General features: G+C 56.7%; 1 protein-coding gene across 1 annotated transcript in view; it reads right to left on the bottom strand.

Moving 5' to 3' along the window:
* The window catches only part of LTBP2 (latent transforming growth factor beta binding protein 2), a 126899-nt gene that overhangs the window by 4806 nt on the left and 94582 nt on the right, over nucleotides 1-27511 (bottom strand). The window contains exons 24-43 of the mRNA XM_021713445.1: nucleotides 25765-25839; nucleotides 22983-23105; nucleotides 20186-20350; nucleotides 19751-19966; nucleotides 18649-18668; nucleotides 17539-17578; nucleotides 16612-16725; nucleotides 14547-14675; nucleotides 13687-13815; nucleotides 9471-9590; nucleotides 4682-4801; nucleotides 3659-3781; nucleotides 3318-3443; nucleotides 2867-2992; nucleotides 2462-2584; nucleotides 2241-2366; nucleotides 1773-1895; nucleotides 1091-1246; nucleotides 688-813; nucleotides 106-249 (exon numbers count right to left, since the gene is read on the bottom strand). Coding sequence (XP_021569120.1) covers nucleotides 106-249; nucleotides 688-813; nucleotides 1091-1246; nucleotides 1773-1895; nucleotides 2241-2366; nucleotides 2462-2584; nucleotides 2867-2992; nucleotides 3318-3443; nucleotides 3659-3781; nucleotides 4682-4801; nucleotides 9471-9590; nucleotides 13687-13815; nucleotides 14547-14675; nucleotides 16612-16725; nucleotides 17539-17578; nucleotides 18649-18668; nucleotides 19751-19966; nucleotides 20186-20350; nucleotides 22983-23105; nucleotides 25765-25839 — 2424 coding nt within the window. The remainder of the gene's footprint in view (nucleotides 1-105; nucleotides 250-687; nucleotides 814-1090; nucleotides 1247-1772; nucleotides 1896-2240; nucleotides 2367-2461; nucleotides 2585-2866; nucleotides 2993-3317; nucleotides 3444-3658; nucleotides 3782-4681; nucleotides 4802-9470; nucleotides 9591-13686; nucleotides 13816-14546; nucleotides 14676-16611; nucleotides 16726-17538; nucleotides 17579-18648; nucleotides 18669-19750; nucleotides 19967-20185; nucleotides 20351-22982; nucleotides 23106-25764; nucleotides 25840-27511) is intronic.

Consider the following 27511-nt stretch of genomic DNA (forward strand, 5'->3'; position numbering starts at 1 on the left):
CCCCACCCGGGCCTCCCTCTCAGTGGTTGGAGGAGCGGGTGCTCTGTAAACCGGAGAGTCATCGTGGATAGTACCGGGGAATTCCTCTGCGTCTCTGGGCCTCACCTCCAGCCACCCGCAGGCGGCAGTGCCCTGCCTGTGCGTCATACTCCTCCAGGTCGCTGGCACAGAGGCACAGGAAGGAGCCCTCCACGTTCTCGCAGAGCGCCGCCCCGCACACCGCCAGCATGAGCTCACACTCATTCACGTCTGCGGCACAAGGAAGGCTCGTGAGTGTGAAGGGGAAACCCAGGCCCTGCCCCTGACTCCAGCCCACCCCCCCCAAGAAGCAGGCCAGGTCTCTGGGAAGGGGGGAAGCAACCTGGGCATGAGTGGCAGGCAGGAAGAGATTAGAGGGGGCAGGAGAGGGACACAGAGGTGGCCAAAGGAGGGCTGCCCTCTGCACACTCTCCAGACCCTCCGCCCCCTGAGGCCAAGGGCTCCAGAGAAGTGCTGCACCTTCCTAAGCGTGCCGCTGCCTGCTGGCAGAGCTGGCCATGCTCCCCTGTCATCCCTCGAAGTGCCCCTTGAGTGCCTTCCACTCCCTTGACGCACCCCTTGTCCGCGCTGTGGGGACCTGTGTTGGAACCCTGTGGCCAGGGTCCTTCCTGTCCCTGCCCACACCTCAGGGAGCTCACAGTGCCTCACCCACACAGTCCCAGCCTGAGGGTGCGATCTCAAAGCCCTGGTCACAGAGGCAGCGGAAGGAGCCTTCGGTGTTGTCACAGAAGCCATGGCTCCCACACACAGTGTCATTGGCACACTCGTCTACATCTGTGGAACAGCGAGTGTGGTGTGGAAAGGGTATGTGTGCGCTCTGGTGGGAATACTTACTTGATCTATGGCATCAAGATCTGTGAAAAGCAACCCCACGCCCAGGACAGGAAAACCCCAACATTAACACTCCTTTTCCATCTGTTTAAGTTCTGCTGCATGGAAAATGAACACACTTCCATCAGCTGCAGTGTCCTCAGGAGAAAGCCATTTCTAGCTCAGCCCATGAGAAGCAGGTGTCCTCCACCTACCCCTTCGACTGCCCCTACCTGCTCACCAATGCAGTCTCTGTTCAAGGCCATGTGGAAGCCAGGCTGCCAGCCCAGGACATAGCGGTAGGAACCAGGGCTGTTCTCGCACTGCCAGGCCCCACACACTGGGTCTCCATAGTCCTCACACTCGTCAACATCCGTCCCAGAGCCACGAGAAGGGACTGAGTCACCGCTCTGTCTCCACCTCGCTGGCATGGCAGCGTGTGCCCCACAGGCCATGGACCGCGGTCTGCCATATCCCTGTGCTCATCACCAACCAGTACACCAGCATCAGATGACCCTCACCCCCGGGGCTGGACCCTGGGAAGAGTTGTGGCCATGCTGGAAGCACTGCACTCTAGCCCTTGGGGACACTTCTTTTCCTCCACCCCCACCTGTCTCCCTTATACAGCATAGTGTATCCCAGAAGCTGCCTCATATCTGTCTTCCTTGTCAATTTCTAGATGGTCTACAGCTGTCTACTCACCCTAGCCAAAAGACACTGCACACAGCAAGTGTCTAATACATGTATTGAATCTATTTGGCTTTTGAAATGAGATTGTGTACAGAGGTTAGACTCCTCTTCGTCTTGTCACCTCAGACAGCCCTTGAGCCAGCTCCATACTCAGTACATGCACAGGACAGTGCCTATGTGGAACACGTGCTTCTCACAGGTGCAGAGACGCATAGGATCTCCCAAGCCCTTACCCACACACTCCCCACTCTCTGGGGAGGGCTGGAATCCAGGCTCACACAGGCAGTGGAAGGAACCCTCAGTGTTGATGCAGGACCCTCCCAAACACAGGTCTGCAGTCACACATTCGTCCACATCTGAAATAGAGATGCTGTCAGCAGGTCCTGCTCTGGAGCCTTCCCTGCTGAGCCCAAGACGCCCACAAGAGGCCCAGGCAGGAAAGGACTGGAAGGTTGAGGGAGAATCCAGAGTTGGAAGCCAGAGCCAGGCTAGGGAAGGGTCCGTGGAACTGGGTTCTATCAAGGGAGAAGTGCATACTGGCCACTGTTGAGTCCCTGGTGAGACCTAGGTCTGAGCACCCAGTTCCTGTACCACCCCTGCCTCCCGCCCCCCCTTTCCTGGGCAGGCCTGAGCATCCTATTTCAGCACTGATATTAAAGTAGACCCCAGAGGTCACCTTCAGCACCCCTGTGGCTTCTCACCCTCACAGCTGGTGCCCCCCTCTGTGCTGGCAAAGCCGGGTGTGCACAGGCAGAAGAAAGAGCCGTGGCTGTTGAGGCACTCGCCGCGGCTGCCACAGCGCTCCCCCTCCATGCACTCATCCATGTCTGCAGGGAGAGATGGGCATAGGTGTCTCTGGGCTGACTCTACCCCCACCTACTCACAGTGCCATGGAATAGCTGGGAGCCCTGAGGACACTCACCCTCACACACAGTGCCGTTGGCTAGCTGGAAGCCCTGGGGACAGACACACTGGTAGGAACCTGCCGCATTTCTGCATTCGCCTCCCAGGCAGCTGCTCTGGGGGTCTTCACACTCGTCCACATCTGCAGGGCCACAAGGGGAGAGAGGTGGCCAATGGTAGGACCCTCCCCCCCAAGGACAGGTACCATGGGGCGATCTCCAGAGCACCCACCACCTGCCTGCGGAGCCAGACCCATAGGGGCATTGATCATCCCTCCCAAAGTGGCCCAGCTGGGAGAAGCTCATGAGCCTCTGGGGACAGGTTGAGGCAGCTCCTTCCATGGCTACCCCTGCAGGCTGGCCTTCTCCACTGCCCAGAAGGAGGCGCGCATGCCTGTACTCTCTCCCCGATGGGGGGCTCGTACCTTCACAGGTGTCGCCCAGGGGACTGGACTGGTAGCCCCCACCACAGTCCTTGCAGGAGAAGGAGCCGATGGTATTGGTGCAGACCCCCGAGGGGCAGACTCCCGGGAAGGCACACTCATCTAGGTCTGTAGCAGACACAGCCAGTCGCCCAGGGACCCAGAGGGCTCCACTCCCCCTGCCCTCCAGAAGGCAGGAGGCTTACCAGGCTTTGGCCCCTCTTGGAGCCCCTGGGGGTAGCTCTACCTTCAGCTTCCCTCTTGTCCCTGTGACCCTTTTCCTCCTGTCCTCACCTCTGAACTGGGGGTCACAAGAGAAGTTCTCTGTGGGCTGAGTGCAGTGATAGGTCCTCTAGGCTACCTAGAGCCCTCGGCCCCAGCCCAAAACTGGGATGTTTTCTGGGAGGTAACAAGGTGTACATCCTGTCCCCTCTGTGGCTGCCTCCCTGATTACCTTCACAGGCGGTGCCCTCTTCATTCACCCAGTACCCGCTCTTGCAGGTGGAGCAGGCAAAGGAGCCCTCTGTGTTGAGGCAGATGCCCGCGGGGCACGAGGCCCGGCTGGCACACTCATCCACATCTGAAATAGCACAGAGCTCGGGGTGGGACTTTGCAGGACAGATGTGTTGGACAGCCACAGGTCGACAGGTGGGCAGGGGTGGCCGACAGGTGGGCAGAGAGACAGGCTGGGCAGGGATGTTCAGTCATCATGGGTACAGGGCCAGGGTGGCCTAGGGATGCAGAGGAGCCCTAGCTGGATTTGCGGTGGAGGCTTCCGCTTTGGCACTTCCATACCTTGGCAGCCCCTCTCATCTGCGGTGGCCTCGTAGCCCTGCTCGCAAGAGCATCTGAAGGAGCCTTCCAGGTTGATGCACCTCCCATGGGTACAGACCCCAGGGGTCAGGCACTCATCCACATCTGAGGAGACAAGGCCAGGATAGCGCTGGCCTCCTCGCCGTCATGTGACCTCCATGGGCAGGCTCCGTGTAAGGCAGAGACCTGCCTTCAGAGGGCCATAGACTGCTGGGGAGGCCTGAGGCCCTGGCTCTCCCCACCCCCAAGGCAGGCAGGTGCCTCTCCCGGCTCGCTTCAGCCCTGTCTAGTCATAGCACCCCACATAGGTCCTAGAGAAGGAGCAAGCCCCCCAGTCCAGAGGCTGGCTTGGCCCCTCTGAGGATGTTGGGATGAGAAGGCCAGAACCCTGGATTCTCCTCATGGGGGATTTGAACCTCTCTGGCCTCCTCCCTGCTGGTCAAACAACTTGTGTTCCCAGCCCAACAAGCAGCCTCTGTGGGTGAGCAGCAGTGTGGGGAGGCCGGCCACGCTATCTCCGGAGCCTGGAAATGCCTGTCCTCTCCGGAGCCTCAAAGCATCTATTCAAAACCTAGTTCAGCCTAGAATCCTGAGCCCGGGCTCTTCTCTTTCCCACAGCGGACATGCAGCCCCTTCTGGAGGGAGGCGAACTGCATGAAGGGTGAGGCATGCCATCCACCACTGTGCCCCTCCAGGGAACTGCAGAAGGGCCTCCCCCATCCTAAGACACTTGGCTCCTCACCCTCCCAACAGGATCCAGCCATAAAAGCGTCTGGAACTTCGGGCTATCCCTCCAGAACAGGCATGACCAAGAAGAAGAGGCCCCATCCTAGCTGACTCGGAGGGCGGTGCACTGGTCACACAGGCACACCCAGCTCAGGCCCCATGGCATCTGGGAGCTCATCAGGTTGCGAAGGACAGCAGCCTCCAGCCATCTCCCTCTGCCAACCTCTCCCTCCCTGTGTGTGGGCTCAACCGGAGGTCCCAAGGCCCAGCGGCCCTCACCTACACAGCTCCCGCTCTGGCCCCGGTAACCCTCCTCACAGGCCAGGCATGTGTAGGAGCCGGGGGAGTTGACACATCTCCCATCAGGGCAGGTGCCTGGGTGACGGCACTCGTTGATATCTGCAAAACAACAGCCCCTCCTGTGGTCATCCCGGGAACTGCAGCACATGCGTAGGCCTGTAACAGCAAGTCCTTGACCTTGCCCTTGGCTGGGCAGATGATGTCAGTTCCTGTACAGACGAAAACTAGGAAAATATGAGAGCTGCCTGTGTTCCTTCCCCTCCCACTCACTGTCCTGGACAAAAGAAAGAGATGGAGGATTTTAAAAGTTAGAGAGGGAGACTCCCTGGTGGGCACAGGGAGGCTGTGGCTCTCACCAGCCATGGAGGGGCAGAGAGCTCTCCTTTGTGAGCTGGACAGTTTGAGAGGGGCCTTCACACCTAGCTGGTGAGCTTCTAATCTTTCCAACCTTCCCCAAGGAATGGGACGTGCTTGGCACAGCAGCCTGTCGGATTGCTACCCGAGTCCCAGGATAGATCCCTAGAGGGAAGTGAAGGCAGCATGGGCCTCCCTGCATCCCAAAATGAGTCCTGAGCTGAGTGTAGAGCCAAGGGGAGAGGCTGGCTAGGCTTTCTTGCTGACGACTAGAGCTATGGAGGGTGAGACTCAGGAAAGTCCGTCAGAAAGGGTGGGCCTAGACATCAGCCAGACAGGCAGGGGATGCGGGGACCCAGGGAGAGAGTGACAACAGGAGGAGAGGGAGGCAGCGTTCTTCCCATGTGGTCTGGCAAAGCAAGGAGTCCATCATCAAGGGAGTTGGGGAGTTAGGGGGGTCAACATCCCAGGGACCAAACAGGGTCAGAACTGCAGGGCATCATGCTCTTCTGCCCAATGTCAAGGCTTCTGGCCACTACTCACGACAGACAGATTGACCAAGCTCCAGAGGAAACAGGAGGATTTATTAATGGTCATTCTGCGGGAGAAAGTCCACCAGCTTACACAGGTGAGAGGCCCTCCTGCCCAGGAGGAAGACCTACTCAGGAGGAAATGTGGAGGCAGGTCCAGGGTCAGAACACAGGTCTTCTGCAAAGAGACTAAGGCCAGCAGCTGGCATTGCAGGACACGAAAGGGACCCTAAAGAGGAGGGCGAAAATGAGGCCTCCCTGAAGTGGTTTGGTCTCCAGAGGTCAGGACACATCAAAGCCTCTGTCCAGGGGCCTGGGACCCTCTCAAACCCAAAGCTTCACTCTGAGGTCCAGGAGAAGAAGGGCGGGGGGTTACTCAGGGATGTCTGTGAGGAGATACCCACAATGCCTAGGTCATCTTGTGGACACTGAGAAAGGCTCGTCTTTGGAAAGAGGGCCACCACAGCCCCCACTTGGATCATGATGACTCCCTGTTCAACTATTCTAAGGGTTTCTGCCACGACAGAGAGGAGAGAACGAAGGATCTCGGGTGATCAACTCTGGCCAGCCAGGAGAGAGCCCCAGCACCAGGGTCTCCTGGCTTTGCCGAGGAACCCGAGGGAGGAGGAGCAAGGCCCTAAAAAGGCCAAGGAATCCTGCCTTGGGGATGCCAGACTTGAGGGCTGAAGAGGAAGAGACTGAGGCAAGGGTCCTCCTGAGTCTATGCCGAGAGATAGGAACTCCTTGGGCCGCCCCCACAGGGCTCAGGCAGTGTGAGAAGGAGATCGGGCTGATCACAGGTAGAGGGCCCTGAGGCCTATCCTGCCCTGATTGTGCTGGGCACACCTGCAGGAGGTGGTCAGCGATGTGTTGGCGCAGGACATTCAGGAGGCGCCACAGGTGGGACTCACCAGTGCCGTTCACAAGGTATCCCAGCTCTCCCCTTCCCAGCTGCGGGAGGCTCGTGCCTCCCTGTCCCTTGTGGTTGGGCCGGGCCATGAGACCAGTGCTGGCCAGTGAGCCGTGGGCAGATGTGACATGTTACTTGAGGGTCAAACCACTGAACCGTGTGCAGCCCTCCAGGGTGCCTTCATCTTCCATGGAGATCGGCCATATTCCAGACACTGTTGTCCCTCTGCCTACTCGAGTGAGGAGACATGGAGGGTACCAGCTGACTCAGGGTGGACACATGGCACTGATGAGATGGAAACTTGGCTGCGTTCTCTGGCACTAAGACTGGGCTCCATACTGGCATGCTGCTGCTGGCTTCCTTCCTCAGACCAGAGCCCGCCCGCGATGGTCATCCATGAGAGGTCGGCGGCGGCGGGAGGGGGAGCATGGAGGACCAGAGCATCCTGTCTCCACCCGAGCTGCTCCTGCGTGGAAGTGGATGTGACTGAGTCACTCGCCGAGCCAGTCCACAGGCCACGTGAAGATTTCAGACAAGGTTAGTGCCATCGTCCGTTGTCCTGAGGCTGTCCCACCAGCCTCTTGCTGCCTGGACTGGTGCAGGTTTTCCGGTCCCGTCTAGGGTCTGAATGTGGCTCTGAGCTGACGGTGTGCTTGCCAGGTTCTAATCTCTGGTCATGGGGGCCAGGGCCATCTGTCTGATTCATTGATGTATTTCCCAGCCCAGGGCTGGCACACAGCTGGTGCTCAACAGATATTTCTGACCAAAGAATGGGATAATGTGCCCCAAATTTCCCCTGCCTGCTTCCTAGTCTAAGGCAGCTGAAGAGACCCCCCAAAGGACCCGTGGACATAGTCGCTCCAGGGTCGGCCTGTCAATCTGCTGCCTATACTGTGAGGGTCCTGAGCTTTTCTCAGCAGGGCTCAGTCTTTGAGTGAGAACATGTGAAGACTCCCACCTCTGTTCCTTGTGACAGCAGGGGTGGGGGCAGGGAGACACCCAGGCAGGGTGAAAGCTCAGTGACCTTAGAGGTGGGTGGAGGCAGAGAAGCCCTGGCAGTCTGCAGGGAGTCCACCCTGTTTGTGGGAACCCAGCATCCTCGTACAACGGAACTGCCACTGAGGCAGTTGGATGGGCCTCTGTCCAGATCCCTTAGCCTTTCTCTAGAGACTCTGATTCAGTGGAGAGAGTGGTTTCTCAGTTGGAGAAAGAACAAAGAAAGAGAGGAGCCTGCCTAGGCTCTGGGGGGATGCGGGTTTGCGGTTGCCGATGGAAACCTGGAGAAATGTGTCGCTCCATTATTCTTCCTTTCAGCAGCCCCTGGACCAGGAACTCAGCCTGACCTCCTAGGCGAGCTGTATTCAGAATGTTCCTCTGGAAGGAAAGGAATGATCTGGAGGAGTAGACAGGGGTGCGGCGTCTGGAGAAAGAGCCACCTTCTGAAAGCAGCGCTTCCACTGGGTTACTGAGAGGCCCAGGAGCCAACGATGCTGGCGGGCACTTTGGATGACTTGCCTTATTTCATCCCCACAGAAAGCTCTGTGGTGGGCATTATGGTTTCCATTTTCAGACATCGAGACAAGAGCCAAACCCAGGTCTGTCTGCACTGGAGTCTGTGCCCTCAACACGGACTGCTTAAAGTAATCTGATGTTTTGAATGTTCTGGTATTTTCTTGGTTCGTTTCCCTTAGTTTTGCTTTTCTTGTTAATAGTCTAATGTCAGATTCATCATGTCGTGATGCTTAAATGCGGCCATCAGTCAAGGACCTAGGACAGCCACTGGGGACACAGGAGGCACCTGTCGGATGGGGGTGCTTCCATTGTTCTCCTGGAAGGTGCCAGGCCATCTCGTCTCCATCATGTTCATGAGGACCGAGGGGGTGGTCTGGCTTTGGTCATGTGCAGGCTGCATTTTAAAGGGGAGATCCAGTGGGGAGGCATTGGGAAGGACGGTGACCCTTAGGGGTGAAGGCAGAGGCGTCTGTCCTTGACTGCAGCCATATCTCCCCTCTGCTAAGACCTTCAAGCCTCGGGACTTGGCTCCATGGTGGTGGTGTTAGGGTGGAGGCTGTCCCTCCATAGGCACCCAGGTTCTCTCTCACGCCGAGGACCCTCTGAAGCTGGGCAAGTTCTTTAGGGAGACGTGGGGGCTGGGAAGTGGCTGAGCCTGAGCTGACTCAGGGCAGAGTTTTTCTCAGAGAGAGCCTCGACTACCATCCACTGGCTCCTGTCTCAGACAGTCCTGAGGGCACATTCCCAAGGTCTCCTGCAAGCCTGTGTCACCCCAACCTGTCAAGGAGGAGGAGGCCAGGCTGCCCGGAAGTTTTCAGAGCTGGCCCAAGAGTGACAGGTTACAGTCAGTGGTGGTGGCGGGTGTGTGTGTGTGTGTGTGTGTGTGTGTGTGTATGTCTGTGAGGAGATCAGCTGGCAATGTCATGGTGCCTTTGGTTGGGTCTGGAAAAGGGAAAGATTCTGGATATCTCCCTTCCTTCCTTCCTTCCTTCCTTCCTTCCTTCCTTCCTTCCTTCATTCCTTCCTTCCTTCCTTCCTTCCTTCTTTCCTTCCACCAGCATGGGCTGGGTGCTCACCAGTGTCCGTGTACAGGCAGTCTACAGCCCTGCGCTCAGGAGCTCCTAGTCCACCAAGCTTGGCAGGAAGGCCAAGACTCCGGACAGACCAGCCCTTCCTCTGCCCTGGAAGGAGAGCATGTTTTTCGAGGCAAGGGGCAGAAGTCTACAGGGAAGATGTTCCCAGGTGTCGTGTAGATGCAGTCATCTGTGCTCCCCTGTTGCAGGGGGCAGACAGGACACCAAAGTGTCCCCGGGATAATGGCAGGGCCCAAGAATTCATACTCATGTCTCTGTCCACGGGTGTGGGCCCAGCCTCGAGGGACTGGGAGGATGGGCTCAAGGGGGAGCTGGTGTGGGCCCAGCAGATGGGGATGGCAGGCTATCCCCTTCCTCCTGTCCCTTACCTTGGCAGTGTCCTTTCCTGACCATGATGTAGCCCTGGTCACATTCGCAGTGGTATGAGCCCTCGGTGTTAGTGCACCGCCCCCCGCGGCACACCCCTGGCTGCTCACACTCGTCTATGTCTGCGAACACAGAAAATCGAGTCACAGCCGGCCCCAGGGGTCCTAGAGTGTCCTCTCCAGAGGTCCAGGACAAGGATGCCCATGCTGTGGCCCCAGTGGGGAGGATTCCTTCCTGCAGCCATGGCAGCTGGGGGCTCTCCAGACTAGGTCTGAGACTGAGCTAGCTGAGTCCTTTCTCCCAGGGGAGGCTACTTGGGGGCCCACAGGAACCTCCTCAGTGTCTCCTCACCCAGAGGCAAGGACTGGTCTTGAGGTTGGTGGCAGTCCCTGTGGCAGGATCTGAGGAGGCCCATAGAGTTCCCACCCTGCTCCCAGCCCAGGTACACCCGCCCTTGGCCTGCTCCTGGAGTCCTCTGAAATGACTGTCTTAAAGGGTTGGAGCTAAGCAGCCCAAGAGGCAGCATTTCAGGCAGCCATGGGTCTGCAGGGTGTGGTTTGTGTCGTTGTCCCAAAGCACACTGGTGCCCCACGAGGCTCCAAAGCAGAGGCTTGGTGACGCCACCCCCTGCTGAAGCCCCCAGCAGGGTTCCCTGTCTCCTCTGGTCCTGCCGGCAGCCTGGCTCACAGGGCCTTGGCACCTGGCGCCAGGCCTGCTGTACCCATGAATTCCCATGTGCCCCTTGGCTCAAGAACAGGCTTCACCAGCCCAGGCTCCGAGCCTTTGCCACACAAATGCTCCTCATCTCTACGGCCAGCACATTCCTACTTTCATTCCAAGGATGGGTTTAAGCGATCGACTCTGGCCCTGTGGACGCTGCCCACTCTCTCCCCAAGTCGTGCTGAGCTGGGACTGGCTCCTATACTTCACAGAGCCTCTGTGCAGGTGGGATGAGGTAACCCCCAGGGGAGGGCATGGCACAGTGCCTGCCTGGAACGAGCCGTTACCATTATTCCAGCATTCAGCCCACCCCAGGAAGTCCACACTCCCCAGCCTGGCATGTTTGACCCTCCATGACCCAGCCCCGCCTCTTTCTCTCGCCTCCTTCCTGCCCCTGCGGTCCTCCTCGCCAGGCCCACGCGGGACCTGCTCCTGAGCTTCTGCCGGCACTGTCCCCTTGCCTGGAGTGACTTCTGACCCGCTGCGGCTGCCGCCCGCTCATCTCTTGATGAGACTGACCCCTCCTCTGCAGCCTGCAAGCCCCTGGACAGAGTCTCCTTAGGCCGAGGCCTCTGCATAGCTGTTCACTTCCTTGTTTGCGTCTCTCTAATGCTGGAAACATTTCTTGTCATCACAGTATCCCCAGCACCTGCACAGAGCCTCACTGTGCGCACGGAAGGAGTGCACAGCAGGGTCACAGGCAGGAGGGTGAATCGCACACTTCCGGCCCACATCCTGGCGGCCCAGGAAGTTGCATCATCATAACTCTTCAGGCAGTTCTGAAATCACTGGTCCTCACTTCAAGATGCTCTAATCCCAGTGAAAGAGAAAGAGGAACTCCTAGGCAGAGCTGGGTATGGGAACTTGAAGAAGAACCATCACCCCATGGGCCAGGAAGCCTGTCTGATGGATGCTCCTTGGAAAATCACCTCGCTCCATGGAGAGAAACAGACAAGGAAATAGAAAAAAAAAAACAACACAAAAACGAGTCTCTAACACCCACACAAAAATGGGCTCCAGACAGACTCCAGACACCATGGAAGGTAAAGCTATGACCCCAGCGAAAGAAAGGGTAGGAGAATGCGTTTGTAGCCTCAGGGCAGGGAAGGACTTCTGAAATAAAGCCCCAAAACATAAAAGGTGAATTTCAATACACCAAAATGATAGATTTCTGTTCAAAAAAGAGCAAGTGGATAAGGTTAAACGACAGAGAAAAATATGGGAGCATTGCAATCTCTAAACCCAGCCAAGTGGCTGGACAAGGGACCCCCAAAAGCCCCGAGAAAAAGCAGCAACCGCGAAGGGGAAACCGAGAGAGGGACAGAGCAGGCAAGGCCCAGATGAGGAAGCCCAGAGGCCAGTGAACAGCGCACATGGAGCTGCTGACACCTTTGAGCAAACAGGGCTCCTGTATCTCACGTGTATCTGATGTTATTTGTGCTGATATTAACTTCCAGGATGCGAATTGTAATGCGTTATATTAATGATATCAATTATGTAAATGACTCATACATAAAAATAAAGATTGGAGTAAGTCATTGAAATCATGAGCTACCACTTTACATGACCGGTATCCCCAGCACCTGTAGACTGCCTTCAGACACGGGGTGTTGTCTTGGGCAAGCTTTCTTCAAGCGGCAGCCAAGCCCCACAGGGGGAAGCGCTTATAGCATTCGAGTCCCACCCCTGTCCCCCGGTTGCTGGGGCTGGCAGAGACATCTGGACACTTAAGCTGGCATGTGGCGGACCCCTTGTCTGGGTCAGTCCTGGTGACACCATTCCTGCAGCAAGCATAGCTTGTCCAGGCTGGCTTCGGGGCTGGGTCTGCAGAGAGCAGCGCCTCTGGCCCCTCACACCCACCAGACCTTGCCCCTGGCCCCTCCAGCCTGCTCTAGCACTGCTCCCGAGTCACCTCTGTGAAAGCCAGCTGACCCAGTCACTACTTGCCCTCTGCTCACAAGCCACTGTTGGTGGCCATGACCGCGGGACAGCATCCAAGCACTTCAGCCTGGCACTCGACACACTTCCCCAACTGGCCTCAGCCCCTGCCACTTCCTCCAGGACCTGTACCAGTCACACTGAGTCATCCCCCACCCAGAGCATACCAGGCCTGTTCTCCACTTGGGTCTGCAAAAACGGTTTTCTGGCCCCGGACCACCCTCCCTCCCTTCACCCCCAGCCATGCTCCATGATGGTGCCCAGCACCCCCACATGCGAAGGACATGTTGTCGGAAGCAAAACCATTTCAGAGCCAGAGCAACCTGACTGTTTCAACTTTCCACCATCAAGGTGAAGCTCCTGGTGCTTCCCGTCATCCTACTGGGTCTTAGTCTGCTAAACAATAAAGTGGGGAGAAGGATTTCTGCAGCATGAGTGGGGTGATGGCTTTCTGGAGGAAAGTACAGGGACAGGGCCAGCACGAAGGAAGTGCTAATCACGCGACAGCTGTTATCATTCTGCCCCAGCTCAAGCGCTTGCCTCTGGGAAACCTTCCAAAATACTCTCATTCAGAACCAGCTGCCTCTTCTTCTGGATGCTACGACGTCACCACCAGGCCTTACTCGTCTCAGCACCCTCAGAGCTAAGCACAGTGCCTGGCACAGAGGCACCCAGCGTGTAGGCTCAGTGAGTGATGCCTGGCTCTCCTGCTTGGCTGTGAGACTAGGTGATTCATCCCCTCTACTCCCTTCCCCCATGACCAAGTGAGAAGGCTTTGGTCCCTGCAGATGAGGTCATGGGGGCTTAGAACCAGAGGGGATCCTGGCAGTGGGAGGACACACAGCCTCCCTGGCCTCCTGGGGGGCTGACCAGTGCCAGCGACATGAGCCCCAAGAGCAGGAGGGCTGCTCTCAAGGTGTAGGACTTGCAGCTGGGTTGGGAATTATAAGATATTGTGTGGACAGTGCTGCATCCTATTCTTTGGGAACTCGTTCACAAAGCTGGATGTGGGGTGCTCTGTGTCATTACAGGGTCTGTGTGGGAAGTGTGTTTATCTGGGGTCCCCTAGCAGTGGCAAGGCCTTCCCAGGGAAGTCTCCAATCTGCTTGGACCCCACGGCTCTCAAGGGCACACCTAACCGTCTGTCTGCCGGCAGGCCCACACTTGATGATTTATCTCTCATGGGTCTCCCTCTCTCCATCACCCTCTTCAGGCCTCCAAACTTTGAGTGAGCTCCTGTCACTCAAATTTGGGGACCTGGCCTTTAGTCCTTGTCTCCAGTCATGTCCCCTGACCCCCTCATACTCTTGACTCTAGTCACATTTCCTTGGGGCTTTTGCAAATGTTGCTGCCTTTTGTATTTCTACCCCTCCTTGCCACTGGCATACGGGCAGTTTCCTCCCGAGTCCGGGCCAGAGCCCTGGCGCCTCTGCCCTTGGCTCCCACTCCCCACTCTGCAGCACTGTGGCTGGGGCCTGCGAACACCTAGCTCCTCTTAAACCCCCACTGGACTGTGGGGATCTGGTGCCTGTCTTGGGGGCAGGGGTGGGCTTGGCTTACCTCGGCACTCCTGTGTGCCCCCCGAAGTGGCCAGTGTGTACCCAGGGTAGCAGAAGCAGGAGTAGGAGCCTACACGGTTGACACAGCGCCCTCTTCCCTTGCAGGGGTCACTCAGACACTCATTGTCGTCTGACCAGAGGGAGGGGAGGAGGGAGGTCAGGGAGGCCAGCAGAGCCTTTCTCTGGGCTCCTGCCAGAAACCAGCCCACAGCAGGGGCTGGGCAGGGGGTGGTGCTGTGTGGCAAGGTGGGAAGGGAGCAGAGAAGGTGGGAGGGGGACGTCTCTAGGGCCGAGAACCGAGAGCCGGCTGTCAGCCCCCTCAGGCTCTCAGGGCCTGTGTGTCTGCTGGCACCTCCTCCCTGCCTCTGTCTCCTCACCCAGTGGCCCCAGATCACCTCCCTTCTCCTTCAGGACCACAGTGGATGTTTCTCCCTTGTATAGCCACATTGGAGGAGGAATGAGGCCCACACTTGATGACTTATCTGGGCCCAAGCCTCCCTCAGGGATGACCCTGGTGGAGACATCTGTAACTGGGGCAGACTTTGGTCCATGCTGCAGGCAGAAAAGTGGCCAGTTTGAGGGGTGGGCTGATCTCAGGCAGAGGGCTGACAGGCTGGGGTGCCTTGAGGCCCCCCTTCCCTGCAGTCTTGGGGATCTTCGATGGGACTCACGGAGAATGGTCTTTCCCCCAAGGCTAGGATCGGTTTCATCCATAGGGGCTGCCCTCCTCCTAAACGCATCCACCCCCAGCCGACAGGGACCTCCCCGCCCCCACCCCTTGCTGCCTGGACCCTGGATCCACCCCCAGCCCCGCTCCCACCTGCCCCAGGTGCCAAGCGCTTAGGATGCCTGCGTGAGTACCCGTGCAGTAGACCTGGCTGGGGTGCCACCGGTAGCCAGGGCTGCAGATGCAGCGGTGCCCGTCCGGGAGGCTCACACAGGTTCCGGGGCCACAGATGTTGGTGGCTGCAGCAGCACATCTGTCGACGTCTGTAGGAGACGGAGCAGAGAGGCAGTGAGGGGGGAGGAAGGCAGCGGGACCGGGTGCAGAGGCCATGTGGGCCTTGCCAAGCCTCCCGTGCCAAGCACAGCACAGCCTCCTTGAGCCCTGCCCAGGAGGGCGCTCCCAGCACCACCCTCTCCCCAGGCTCTGTCACTGTGTTTCCAGGATGTGACCTCCCTGCCCAGGTTCCAGCCTAACCTCACCCTGAATGTGGTCTCAGCGCCCGCCCTGTGCCCACACAAGCAGACGGATCTGTGAGGCGGGTGCGGGGGAAAACTGCCAGGGGGAAACAGGGGAGGTGGGCTGGGGCCAATTGAGTAGAGCCTTGAATGCCACGTTGAGACCAGCCTGTAAGCAAGGGGGCCATGGGGGTGGGTCAGAGCTGCGTCAGGAAGGCCTCGAGGGTGCAGGATGGCAGGTGGACCATGTGGGAGGCATGGGGACCCTGGAACTGCGGGAATGCATTAAATGGGATCAGTCTTGGGTGGGGCAGTAGGGCGAAAAGTGGGAGACAGGTGCTGCCTTGAGAAACAGTTTGAGGCTGTGGAGGCAGTGGAGACCCTAACTTTTTTGAGTTGTGCCCCTAATACTAGAAAAGTACCTGACACTGAGAACGTGCCAAATGGACAAATGAACAAACGAAGGAATGATGTTTTCCACCTGTGTCAGCCCTGAGGTCTTAGCCTGAAGCCCACACACACAGGGTCCCATGGCCCACCCCATACCTTAAGAGACTCTGGAGAGCCAGGGACCAGTAGGGCAATGGTCCTCGGGGTCCACATTGGGCTTAACAGGCTTTGCTACGTTGGACCCAGTCGGACGTGCACATGGCCTGTCTGCAAGGACCTTCTCCCTGGACTGGCTCCAAGTGTGATTCGGCCTGGGGCTTGTGGAGGGCTCTGGTCAGGTTCTAAATGTCTACCCAGAGGGGTGCGGTGGGGAGTGGCAGGGGAGATGGGGACGGACCAAAGACCAAGGCATGGTGGTGGTGACTCTGCCACCGTGTGCTGAGAGCTGCCCTGAGCTTGGCCTGCCCCGACCTCCTGGCCCCCTGTCCCTTCCTCCGAGCCTACTTTCCCCTGAGAGACTCAAGGCCCCCAGCAGAGGCCCCTTAACATGACCCATTCCGTGAGCAGAAGAGGAAGAGGACACTCCCTGCAGCTGCGCTCTGAGCTTGGGAGTGCAGTCCTGGGGTAGCCAGTGGGCACTCTGGGAAGGCCACCCCACCCTGACCCTTGGACTGTCCTGCCAGACTACAGGGCCCTTCCCTTTGCCAGAGGACATCCAGACCCCGACTCCTGTCCCTCATTCTAGATGACTTGGGTCTCCTGACCTCAGGTGTGAGCTAAGAAAGCAGAGAGGACATGTGGGCCTGGGAGCAGCCACACCCTGGCCTTATGGGCCCTCAGCTGAGTCCCCAGACAACAAGCCTTTAGAAAGGGCACACTGCAGAACCAGGTGACTTGCTGGGACCCCCACGCCTGCCTCATCAGTGCAGCTGGCCTGCAGGAAGGAATGCAATCTCTGCTGACCTTGAGAACCAGGGCCATGCTCCTTCCTGTGGGCAGGAAGCCTCTGCTGCCCAAGAGCACTGCTGATGCAGGGCGTGGGCCTGGAGGTCCAGGGCTCCCCTTCCAGAGAGGGACCTGTTTGCTCCCGGAAGACCCCTGGCTTTCCCAAAGACCTCTGAGTAAGAACCTCCCCCAAGGTGTCCCTTCTCGTCCCCCTCACTGGCTTGAGCAGTGCTCCAGATAAGGTTCTTCTCTCGCTAGGGAACCTTGTGCTCCTTGTGAGATGGGGCCTGCTGGAGACTGTTCATGGTGGGAGAAGGAAGGGAGGGCTTCGTGCATGCCCAGGGCCGGCTCCAGACAGCCACACCTCACGGGCTGGGGTGTGGGGAGTCCAAAGAGAAGCTGCAGCTACCTGGGGTGCCCAGAGTCACCAGCACCTCAGCAGAGGGGGTCACTTGCTCTTCTTCCTGGATCTCTGGGACCTCCTGTTCAGGGGGTGGTGGTGTTGGTCTTCCTCTAGCATCCCCTGCAGAGGACAGAGGGAAACATATGGGGCTTGGCCCCTTGGTTGGCCATGGCTCTTCCCTCCTCCCTGCTGTTCAGACTGGTGAGCATAAGGGTGGTGCCCAGGACGGGTCTCCTGTGCCTCCCAGTCTCCTGGAACTTGACCTGCCCCCTTTAGTCAGAGAGTTTGAGTGCACTACCAGGCCTTAGAGCGCACTCAGTTTAGCCCTCCATTTCACAGGCGGGGAGACTGAAGCTGGCAGAATGGCCACTGTCCAAGGCCAGTCAGCTGGCTAGGGGCAGAGCCTCTGGCTCCTGGTGCCCACCTCAGTCTTTTTCCCTTGCTGTGTGCACAGCGTTTTACAGTTCACAGAGCTCTGCCACAAACACCAGCATCGTACGTGCTTGGGAGGTGGCAGGACAGGCATGGGTCCATCTTACGGGTAGAAGAAGCCACAGCTTAGCCTTCTGCTACAAACCCAACATAGTTTCAAGGGGTGAGACCAGGCCCACAAGGGACAGAGCTCCTGGGACCCCACCAACCACCCTTCAACCAGTGCTTCCTCTTTGAGGTAGTGCTGGGTGGCCCATGACATTCTGAAAGAGTTCTGTGGCTAGAAACTCTCTGTGAAGCATCATGGGGTCTCTCACCAACCTCACAGCCCCTCAAGAGTCCAGTACTCTTGGGAGGAGTGTGCCCATGCCATCCTTTGTGACCCGCTCTGCCTCGAGCCCAATGGGCCAGCTCCCATGAGCGCAGGAACTCGCTTGCTAGGTCAAGGCCCCCTGCCTTTCTGTCTCTTTTCCCCGGGAGCTGCTAGGAGGAGGGACTCACCCAGGACCCAGGCAGACATGTGAGTGGCACTGGTGGTGACCTGCACAGAAATGGGAAAAAGTCACCTAGGCTCCCATGTCACCCGCGAAGTGCTTCCCTCACCACTCTAGGCTTCCTCCTGACACTTCCCCACTCTCCCGTCCAAGAGGTGCTCTTGCTCTGAGCAGGCCCTGTTGCACCTTCCGTCCACCGTCTTTGCTCTCACAGTGGAGGGAGGGCGATCAGGTGAGCCAAGGTGTGCACCATGCCTGCTCTGTGTCAGGCACGTGGTAGAAAGCCAGCAAGTTTGGAATCGACCTATGAACACCCCCATGTCTCCATGGAGGAATGAAAGTCCTCAAGGTTAACTAGCATGCCCGGGGCTGCAGGACCAGAGGCCACACCTGGTATCCCTCAGCATAGCCATGGACACAGCTCGATAAGGTGTGGGGATGTGGGAGAAAAAGCAAGGGCAGGGAACAAAAGAGGCCCTGGAGTGTGGCAGAGCTGTGAGAATGCTGGATTCGAGCCCTGGGTGGGGGAAGGGGCGGCACTCAGTGCTCCAGGGAGGGCATGACCTGCTGGAGAGACTGTACTGGGGACAGTCAGGCCAGCAGGTTGCAGAGGCCGGGGGCAGGGCGGGGACTGGGGAAGGAAGAGGCAGATTCACCTTCCGGAATGTTTTTCTAGGAAAACATCTAGTTCTTCACAGGGATGCCCCTTTCTTGGTGAGGTGGTTCGCAGCTATCCACAGCTGTGCCCCTATTTCCTCATAAACCACTCATAGATCACCTTGAGGCTAAGTTAAATCGGCTGAGAGAGTGCCAGATCCAGAAGGAACTGGAACCCGCTCTAGACCTCAGCTGCCATGCTCAGAGCCTGAGTGCCAGCCAGGACTGCAGGACGTGCCCAGCCCTTCTCATAGGAGAGTCCAGACACAGGAGCTGTTGCTGTCACTCCCTTCAGGATCAAACTGGGTCTTGTATCACTCCTCCCACTTAGTCATCTTTTCAAGTAAAATCCAGCGGATTCTCCACGTCCCTTTCCTCCTCAGGGACACTGCCCTGGGGCCTCAGTGCCACCCTCGGTCACTTAGTGCCCCCCAAGCCCTTAGTGGGGGGACTCACTCACCTGGCTGGCCTGAGGGTTGCCTGGGAAGGGAAAGGTCAGAGTGTGAGCACAGGGAGGAGGGTTCAGCTGCCTCCTCCCCTCACCTATGGCCTGTGCAGCTTCATGGTCTGCATCCGAAATGTGGCACAGCAGGGACCATAGCACAGAGCACTCGCCTGCCTCTGCCGAGCACCCCCGAGGGACCAGTCACCAAGGAACCCCAGAATCCGAGACCTGGAAGGCTGGAGGCAGCTCAGCTCACCCCTCACTTGGTGAGAGGTAGCCCTATGCTCCTTTAAGGCCTCAGTGACGGGAGTCCTGTCCTTCCCCGGGTCAGCCGGCCCCATCGACTCTGTGACCCATCCCCTTGCCCTGCTACTTCCTCCCTCCCATGTGTCCAGCCACACTAGGTCACTCAGCCCCTGCCCTGGGAAGGCATGGAGTTGCTCCTGGCTCGGCCAGTATTCGTCTGTGACAACGGGGCTCTGTCCTCACTTCCAGTCTGTGCCAGATTCCTGGAGCGGCTATAGCAATCCTGTAGTCTACCTGGCTCTAATACATCCCAGGCCTCCTGCACTCAGTGGCACCAGCAACTTGGCATGACTCTCCGTGGCTTCCCAGGACACTGGCCAGGGCAGCCTCAAGCCCTGTCTCTCTGGCCCATGCCTCTGGTGTCCAAGGCAGTGGGCTGGAGTTCATGCTTGACTTGAAGGCCAGGGCAGGGATCTAAAGGCACAGAGCCTAGGATCCCCCCCGCCCCCACCACCCAGTTCTCCAGACCCAGCAGTTACATGGCCAGGGCAGGGCAGGAGGGGCCTGACCAACTGGGTAGTGGTGGCGGGGGTTGGCTGCCATTGGCCTCCTCCATATCCACAAGTGACCCTGGGATGGGACATCTCAGACCCTGTGTGGGAGAAGAAGCAGGTGGGGCCTTCCTGTCATGCCAGGCCATGAGGGAAGGGCCCTGGTCGGTGGGTGGGTGGGGGCGGGTGCTGCTGCTCCAGGCTTTCTCTCCTAATGCCCCAGAGGGGGTCCCGGGGGGCCAGGATAAATGCCCGTGCTGCTTGAAGGTGCTGGAAGTCTAAGAAAGGGAGTCCCTTGGCATCTCCCCCATTCCAGATACCCTTGTCAGGAACGGTTCCAGCCTCCAGCCAGGTCTCCGTGGCCACCCGGAGTGGCTGCCTCTCTGCCGGCCAAGGCAGGGTCCCCCTGCTCTTCTGCCCTTGCTCCCTTGAGGGCCTGGCCAGCTCCTCTTCCTCGGCCTTCCTCATGGACAGACGGATGTCTGAGCTGGAGTAGGTGTAGCCGTGGCCAGCAGGACAGATCTCCCTGAAGGCCTCTGTAAAGCCGACAGTGGAGGACACACTGAGAGGTACTGTTTCTGCGGGAAGTCAGGGCCCTCCCTTGGGTGGGGCAAGACAGCTGTGGCAGCCAGGAGGAAGGGAGGGAGCCTCAGCTGGGATCAGCACTTCAGGGAGGTTGACCCAGGCTGGGGAGAAAGGCTACTGGCTTTGAGGGAGCCTCTTGGTAGGCAACACCAGGATGGAGATGGGGTTACCTGTGCCAGGCAAGGGGCATCTCTCGCATTCACTGCCCCAGGCCTTGCCTACGCGGCTGCAGCAGCAGATCTGCTTGGTGATCCTCTGGGCCAAGGGCAGGGCACAGGTGCCAGGCCCCAGCGACCGGTAGCATAGTCCCTGCAGCATGGAGACAGCCTTGTCCGCTGCAACAGACACAGCAAGCAGGGATGAGTTGGCAGCTGGGGGACGTACAGACAGGAAGGTAGCGGATGAGGGTGTGGCAGTTACATGTGCTCACACTGGTCTGGCCACGTTCCGGTCTGCAAGTTTGGGGTCCTGAAAATGCTCATAAGCCCTTGAGGAGGCACGGCTCGGGGGATGTCTCAGCTCCTTCCTGTATTGCCTGTCGGTAAGCCCCTGACTCCTGCCCTCGTGTGGAGAACCCGAGAGCATGAAATGAGGATGGGACTGCTGTCTCCAGAGTTGAGTGAAAGGTATCTACTGAGGGTCCCATCCCGTGGGGAAAGGGGAAACAATATGCTTTGAGGACTATCAGCCTCTTGGGAAGCGAGATGAGGTAAGGCCCACAGGCCTTTTGGGGAGCTCTGGAGACAAGGACTCTGTCTTGGTCACTTTGTCACCCAGACACCTTCCACTGTGTCTGGTGCACACAGGTACTCATCAGGTGTTTGCTGAGTCCACAGAGGGATGGCCAGATCAACAGATGTGTCAACACAGAATCATCGAAGTAAAATACCATGGGTCTCGGTGAATCTGAGTTATACTGGGCCTAGGCCAATACTGCCACCACAGTTCCTTATCTTGTACTTCAATAGGGCATATGAAAGAACAGTCTCTTGTGTCTCAGTAGAAGACGAGGAGGCTGTTCTAGGCTGGAAGAGTCTGGAATACTTAGGGCTGATGGGCCTCCAAGAATAGGAGGGTTGGGCAAAGAAGGCACCGATGAAAGCCGAGGAATGCGTGGCCCTGGGGAACTTGGCAGACTGAATTCAAGTCCTGGCTCCATCATGAGCCACAGACCCACCCTCCCTCCCTTCGCTTCTTCACGTGTAAGACCAGGACGAGAAAGACCATTCCATGGGCAGCGACACCTGGATTTCTGCCTGCCCAGCATGGATGCTCCATATTCTGGTCTACATGCTGGGTTTTACCATGGGAGCCACCCCTTTGGCCCTGGGTGGAACTCACTTCCTGGCTGAAGTGTGCAGTTCACACCCCTAATCACTGTGATAGGGTCAGGATTGGGCTCTTGGCCAGGGAGGTTCAGTGATAATCAACTTTGGGGCTTTCTCTGGATTAATAGTAAAAAGGTACTCATTTTCTTTCCATTGTATTTGCATGGCCAAAAGGACGTAGGCCTAGATCATCTGGCAGGCACTTTTCCAAGAACAATGAAGCCAACACAGAAGACAGCACCAGACCCACCCTGTGACACTGGGTACTTGGGGCCAGCCAACCTGAGACCACACCACCGCCTTGGATCTCCAGGTGCAGCGTCTACCTCTAGCAGCCCTTCCATCACAACACGGGAGGGAAGGGCTCCGTGCCTTGGGATCCTGGGGGGAGGTGGCCTCACTGGAAATATCAGAGGCTGGTCTGGCCCTGTGGGCTGCTCTACCAGCCCTAGTCAGGTGGCAAGGAGGAGGGAGGCGACACTTGGAAACACAGGAAAGAGACCTCAAGCCTGCTCCAGTCCATCACCAGGGAGGATGTCGGAGGGATGACACTGGGGGGAAGAGGGAATAAAGAACACCAAGAACCATGTCTGTTACCCTATATTAAGGGTCTCTTTCTTTCACGAACAGAGAAGCATCACCTTGGGTGTGAAACACACCTTTCCAGTAGAGGAATCCCAAGTCACAAGGGTAGAAAGGCTGTAGCCCCTCAAGGCCTTGCTCACATGTCACTGAGAGTGGCCTGATGTGTTCTGCCCACTCTGGGCCCCTCATTCTCTGAGTGTCCCCCTCTCGCAGCTCTCACTGTCCTCTCTCCCTGGAGACACTGGGACCTGTCTCTCCCTGTACATGGAGCACTGCCTCTGGGTGGCACCAGAGCCCTGTTTGTTCCCATGGCCTTCCCAGACCCAGCACCAGGAGGTTGGCAGACTGAGGCTTGGCAGCTGCAAGGCGCTCTGCTGAGCTGGGGTGGCCACTTCGACCTGGGCCACAGCTGCCCACAGACCAGTCAGAACTGGTTTTATTCAGCTCTGGTCGGGCAATCCTGCCCAAGGAAAGCCCCAGCTGGGCCTCTCCCAGCTGATACCACAGAGGTCACTGGACACAGAGCTGCCTGGTATACATGCATGCTCACGCATGGACACAACGCTAGTGGTCACATATGTGTTCATGGACCTGGAGACACATTCAGAACTACAAGGGACTGTGGGATTGTAGAAAGGCCCAGGGTCGGGGAGCAGCACCATGAATGCCTGGGGCAGCCCTTTGCGAAAGGTCACTTGGCAGCCAGGAAACCAAGGTGCCTCACTAAGCTGTCACTGGAAGAGATAGCCAGGTCTCAGGGAGATATTACTGCAGAGACAACAAACAGAACAGAAATGACTAGAGGAAAAAGCAGAAGACATAGAAAATGTGAATTCCAAACTGCAAAGTTCCAGAAGAAATGCCTGCCGTGAAAAGCAAAGAGGCGGCTGTCTCTGACCCAGAAGGCTAGGCTGATGGGATTTTACGCATGGGGCCTAACCCCAGGCTGAGTAACAGGCGATGGGCCCAGGGACCAGATGGCTCTGTGCCTGGGCCCAGGTCTCCAAGGGCCCCATCCTGCCTCCCAGGGCTCCCTGGCTCTGCCCACACTCACACACACAGCGGCTCCGTGACGGGTCCAGCATGAGGCCAGGTCTGCACGTGCACAGGTAGCTGCCCCTGGTGTTCACGCACTCCGCATCCTTGCACAGGCCCAGGGCCAGGCACTCATTGATATCTGTGGGGTGAAGGAGATGACCGTGTGCCACCGCACGCCCCTCCTCCCAAGTCTGGCAGAGGGGAGGGGCTGGGCAAAGGTCTCCAAATACCTTTTTCGGATAAAACGACAACAAAAAGAGAGCTGCTGTTCATTAGGTGTGATTCTTCTCTCTGTGCCTCAGTTTACAAATGAGGATACAAATGAGGATATCCTCAATTTACAAATGAGGATAATGATGGTAACAGTCAGAGAGAGTTGTTAGAAGGATAAAATAAGGCCGAGCATGGTAACTCACACCTGTTATCCCAGCAGTCCGGGAGTCTGAGGCAGGAGGATTACTTGAGCCCAGGAGTTTGAGACCAGCCTGGGCAACATAGCAAGACCAAGTCTCTAATAAATAAAAATTTTAAAAAAGCCGGGCTCGGTGGCTCAGCCTATAATCCCGCGCCTTTGGGAGGCTGAGGTGAGTGGATTGCCTGAGCCTGCAGGTTCGAGACCCGCCTGGGCAGCGAGACCTCATCTCTACAATAAATCAAAAAATCAGCCGGGCGTGGTAGCACACGCCTGTAATTCCGGCTACTCAGAAGGCTGAGGTGGAAGGATCGCCGGATCCCAGCAGGTCGAGGCTGCGGTGGCCGGGAGCGGCCACTGCATTCCAGTCTGGGCGACAGAGTGAGACTCCAACTCAAAAAGAAAAAAAAAATTAGCCGGGCACAGTGGCGCACACCCATAGTCCCAGCTACATGGGAGGCTGAGGTGAGAGAATTGCTTGAGCCTAGGAGTCTGAGGCTGTGATGAGCCATAATGGTGCTACTGCACTCCAGCCTGAGTGACAGAGTAAAATGCTGACTCAAAAAAAGAAAATAAAAAGATAAAATACGACAAAGTTGCAAACCATTTGGTGCCCTAACCAGCACGTAATAGTGACCGTGACACTGAGAGCTAGCGCATGCTGAGTGCTTCTTACATGCACTTACTCTGCCGGAGACGAACACATGGTCCCTTGCTTAATGCTCACGGCATTCTTATCATGTAGCTTCCTCATTTTATTTTATTTTGTTTTGTTTTATATTTTATTTTATTTTATTTTTTGAGTTGGAGTCTCACTTTTTTGCTCAAACTGGAGTGTGGTGGCACGCTCACGACCACCACAGCCTCGACCTGCTGGGCTCAGGCGATCCTTTCACTTCAGCCTTCCATGTAGCTGGAACTACAGGCGTGCACTACCACGCTGAGCTCATGTTTTTTTGATTTATTGCAGAGATGAGGTCCCACCAAGTTGCTCAGGCTGGTCTCGAGCACCTGAGCTCAGGCAATCCTCAGCCTCCCAAAGTGCTGGGATTACAGACTTGAGTCACTGTGCCCGGCTGGTTCCTTATTTTATAGGCGAAAAGATGGAGACTGCAGGAGTACCTTGCCCAGGGTTACTCAGCAGCGTGGCCTGGGAAGGGGGAGGTCTCAGAGATGGCACTTTCTCGGGGAGGCCCTTGAGCATCCTTAGGGCTCAGTGGAGGGAGGGAGGGCCAAGAGCTCACCTGACATCCTAAGAATCACCTTAAAGCTCCAGGTCAGGAAATCCACCGGGAGGAGGGGCCACTGGGACAGTTTAGATGTGAACAGCCCTGCTGCGTCCTCCTAAATCCCAGATTTCTCCCCACATCTACCTTCCACCAAGCTTCTGGACCACAGCTCCCTGAGGGAGACTGACCCTGGACTAGGCTGGATCTGAGGCCTGCCCTTTGGCCTAGCACAAGCACCTTTTCTTATCCACAGACTAGAAACCATGTCTGCAGCCTGGCGCCCTGCAGGGAGATAGCCCAGCACCCAGGGCTCCCTTGGATGCCTCTCTCCTGAAGAAACCCTGGGAGAAGGTATGGCGGCATCTGGGTCAATCCTGTCTTCACCCCAGCTCCAACCAGCAAGTCACACAGACACCCATTCATCCCGTTGCCAAAGCTCCCTCTGGCCTCCAGCAGCCCGGAGCCTCTCACCAGCCTCTCACATCTCATTCATGTCAGACCCATGGCCGGGCTCAGTGGAGGTGGTGGGGCCCTCAGTCATCCTGCCCCCCACTCCCTGCCCCACCTGGCCCCCTTAGTGACCAAGTCATGGCTGAGCACCTCCTCTAGCCCACAGAGTCCTGGGCTTTGCTTCTCTGTGGGCCTGTAATGTAGACCACCCAGCCAGGGCAGGGCTATGCTCTATGTCCTCCCAGCCTGGCCACCTGTGCCCCCTCCCCTTCCTGGCTGTGGGTTGAGGCGGGTGGGGGGGGCTGAGCAGCTAAAGGTGCTTAGTTGGGAAAAGTCCACAGAGTCCTCCCAACTTAGGCCAACTTGGTTTCCCTCCCCAGAGCTGAAATTCTTCTCATCCCAGGGGCACCAACACAGGAGGCGAGTGGCTGTCCGGAGCCAGGTAGGGTGCCTTCAGACACGCATGACACAGCCTCGGAGAGGGCAGAGGTGTGGAGGCCCAGCTTCCTCGACCACTCTCAGCAAGTCCCCGACTTCCCTAGGCCCTAGAGCTAGCGACCCCACCATTCTCCCAAGCCAGGGCTTCCAGAGGCCCTGTGGAGATCGTCGGGCAGCGACTGGCACTCGTCCTGTCTGCAGTGGGAGTTGTCCTCATCAAAGGCTACATCACTCCCCTCCCTGAGTCTTCTCTGGTCTTGGCGTCCTACCTTGGCAGTGAGTGATGTTCAGTCTCTTGTACCCCTGAGGACACTCTAGCTGGCCATTCTCCATCACTGGGGAGGCTGAGGAGTAAAGACATGGACAGGTCTCACTGAGGGCCCTGGGCTCCTCTGTCACCTGTGCTGCGAAGTGGGTGCCACCTGGACAACCAGCCTACCCAGCAGCAGTGAGCCCAGGCCCCCAAGGTGTCACCCTGGGCAGCTGTGCCTGTTGGCTCTCACCAGACCTTCCCAGCCCACTCCGCTTTTATTAAATATGAGTCCAAGTGAAATAAGACAAGCATAGGGGGACAGATGCTGCATGAGCTCAGTCATTCACAGGATCTCAAAAACAGCCAGCCCCTAGAAGAAGAGCAGAACAGTGGTTATGAGGCTGTTGGGGAGGTGACCCCAGGGAGGAAGTTCAAGGGCTTAGTGTACAAAAGGGGACTGAGGTTAATGTGTACATTAACCTCAGTTAAACTGCTAAGAGAGTAGATTTTACATGTGCTCAACATAAAAAAGTAAGTATGGAAAAAAAAAAAAAAGTAAATATGTGGGGTGATGTATGTTTGGATATTTCACAATGTAGACATAATTCAGAACATCATGTTTACACCATAAATATGCACAATCCTTGTCAATTTAAAAAATCATTTTAAATACTAAGGAAAAAATGATACTGACTATATATAGTTATGATATATGCAGTTAGTATAGACGATACTATATGATGTTATATAACATGGTTGAACAGATTTTATTATTATTTAATTTGGAACAAGTATGATTCACAGGAGAGGTCTGATTGCAGACTGATCAACAAGGAAATGATTCTGAGACCCAACTTGCCTGATTCCACAACATTCCCCCTTACTTTACAGAAAATAAAAAGCCCCATGCAATAGACATTAAGTAAAAATAGGGAACAGATCTCCATTACTTTGGCGGGACAGATCACTGTGTCAACTCCTATGAAAAGCTCTAGCAGGCAGCATAGTACTGACAGCCACCTGTCACTACAAAATAGAGCAGCAAATCAGGAATACCATCTTTTTGTGGAAAAAAACCCCTCATCTTTCAGTCTGATGATTCCTTTGCCAAGAGCTAGTCAGTGGTTCTCAAGGGGTGTGGACAATCTTCCCAGACCTTCCTGAAGGCCAAGTAAGGCCAAGCTGATGAGACAGCACTGTGCCTAAGGGTCTTGCTTTATAAAGTTAGCCATGACTTTCTCGCAATTTCTATTTTTAAGTTTTTAAAATTTATTTTTTAACAGAGACGGTATCTTGCTGTTGCCCAGGCTGGTCTCGAGCTGCTAGCCTCCAGTGATTCTCCTGCCTCAGACTTTAGAATTGCTGGGATTACAGGCCTGAGCCACTCCCCTGGCAATGTGTCTTCTGGCTTGGGCTCCCCTTGTCTCTGAATGCTGCGTCCAGCCCCCTCTGTCTCTGTCATTTCACCCCAGTTCTTTTTCACTCTGACTGTAGCATCAGTGGCTACACCCACAGCGTTGCTAAGGCAAGTGATTTTCATCCAAGAGGTCACTTGCTGTTGAGAATGTCTGGTCACGGCTCATCCTTTGCCGGTTTGCAGGATTGTTCTTCACATGTCTTAGTGTTGAAATGGATTCTTGCAAACACCAAGAAACATGTTAGAAACATCTATACTTCTGTCCAACTGAACAACAGCATTTTAGTGCCTTGGTGGTTACAATGTTTTTCTTTTCATTTTTTCTTTTTTTTTTTTGAGTTGGAGT

Source organism: Carlito syrichta, unplaced genomic scaffold (genome assembly GCF_000164805.1).
Source record: "Carlito syrichta isolate Samal-C Ts95f unplaced genomic scaffold, Tarsius_syrichta-2.0.1 Scaffold304554, whole genome shotgun sequence".
Lineage (NCBI taxonomy): Eukaryota > Metazoa > Chordata > Mammalia > Primates > Tarsiidae > Carlito > Carlito syrichta.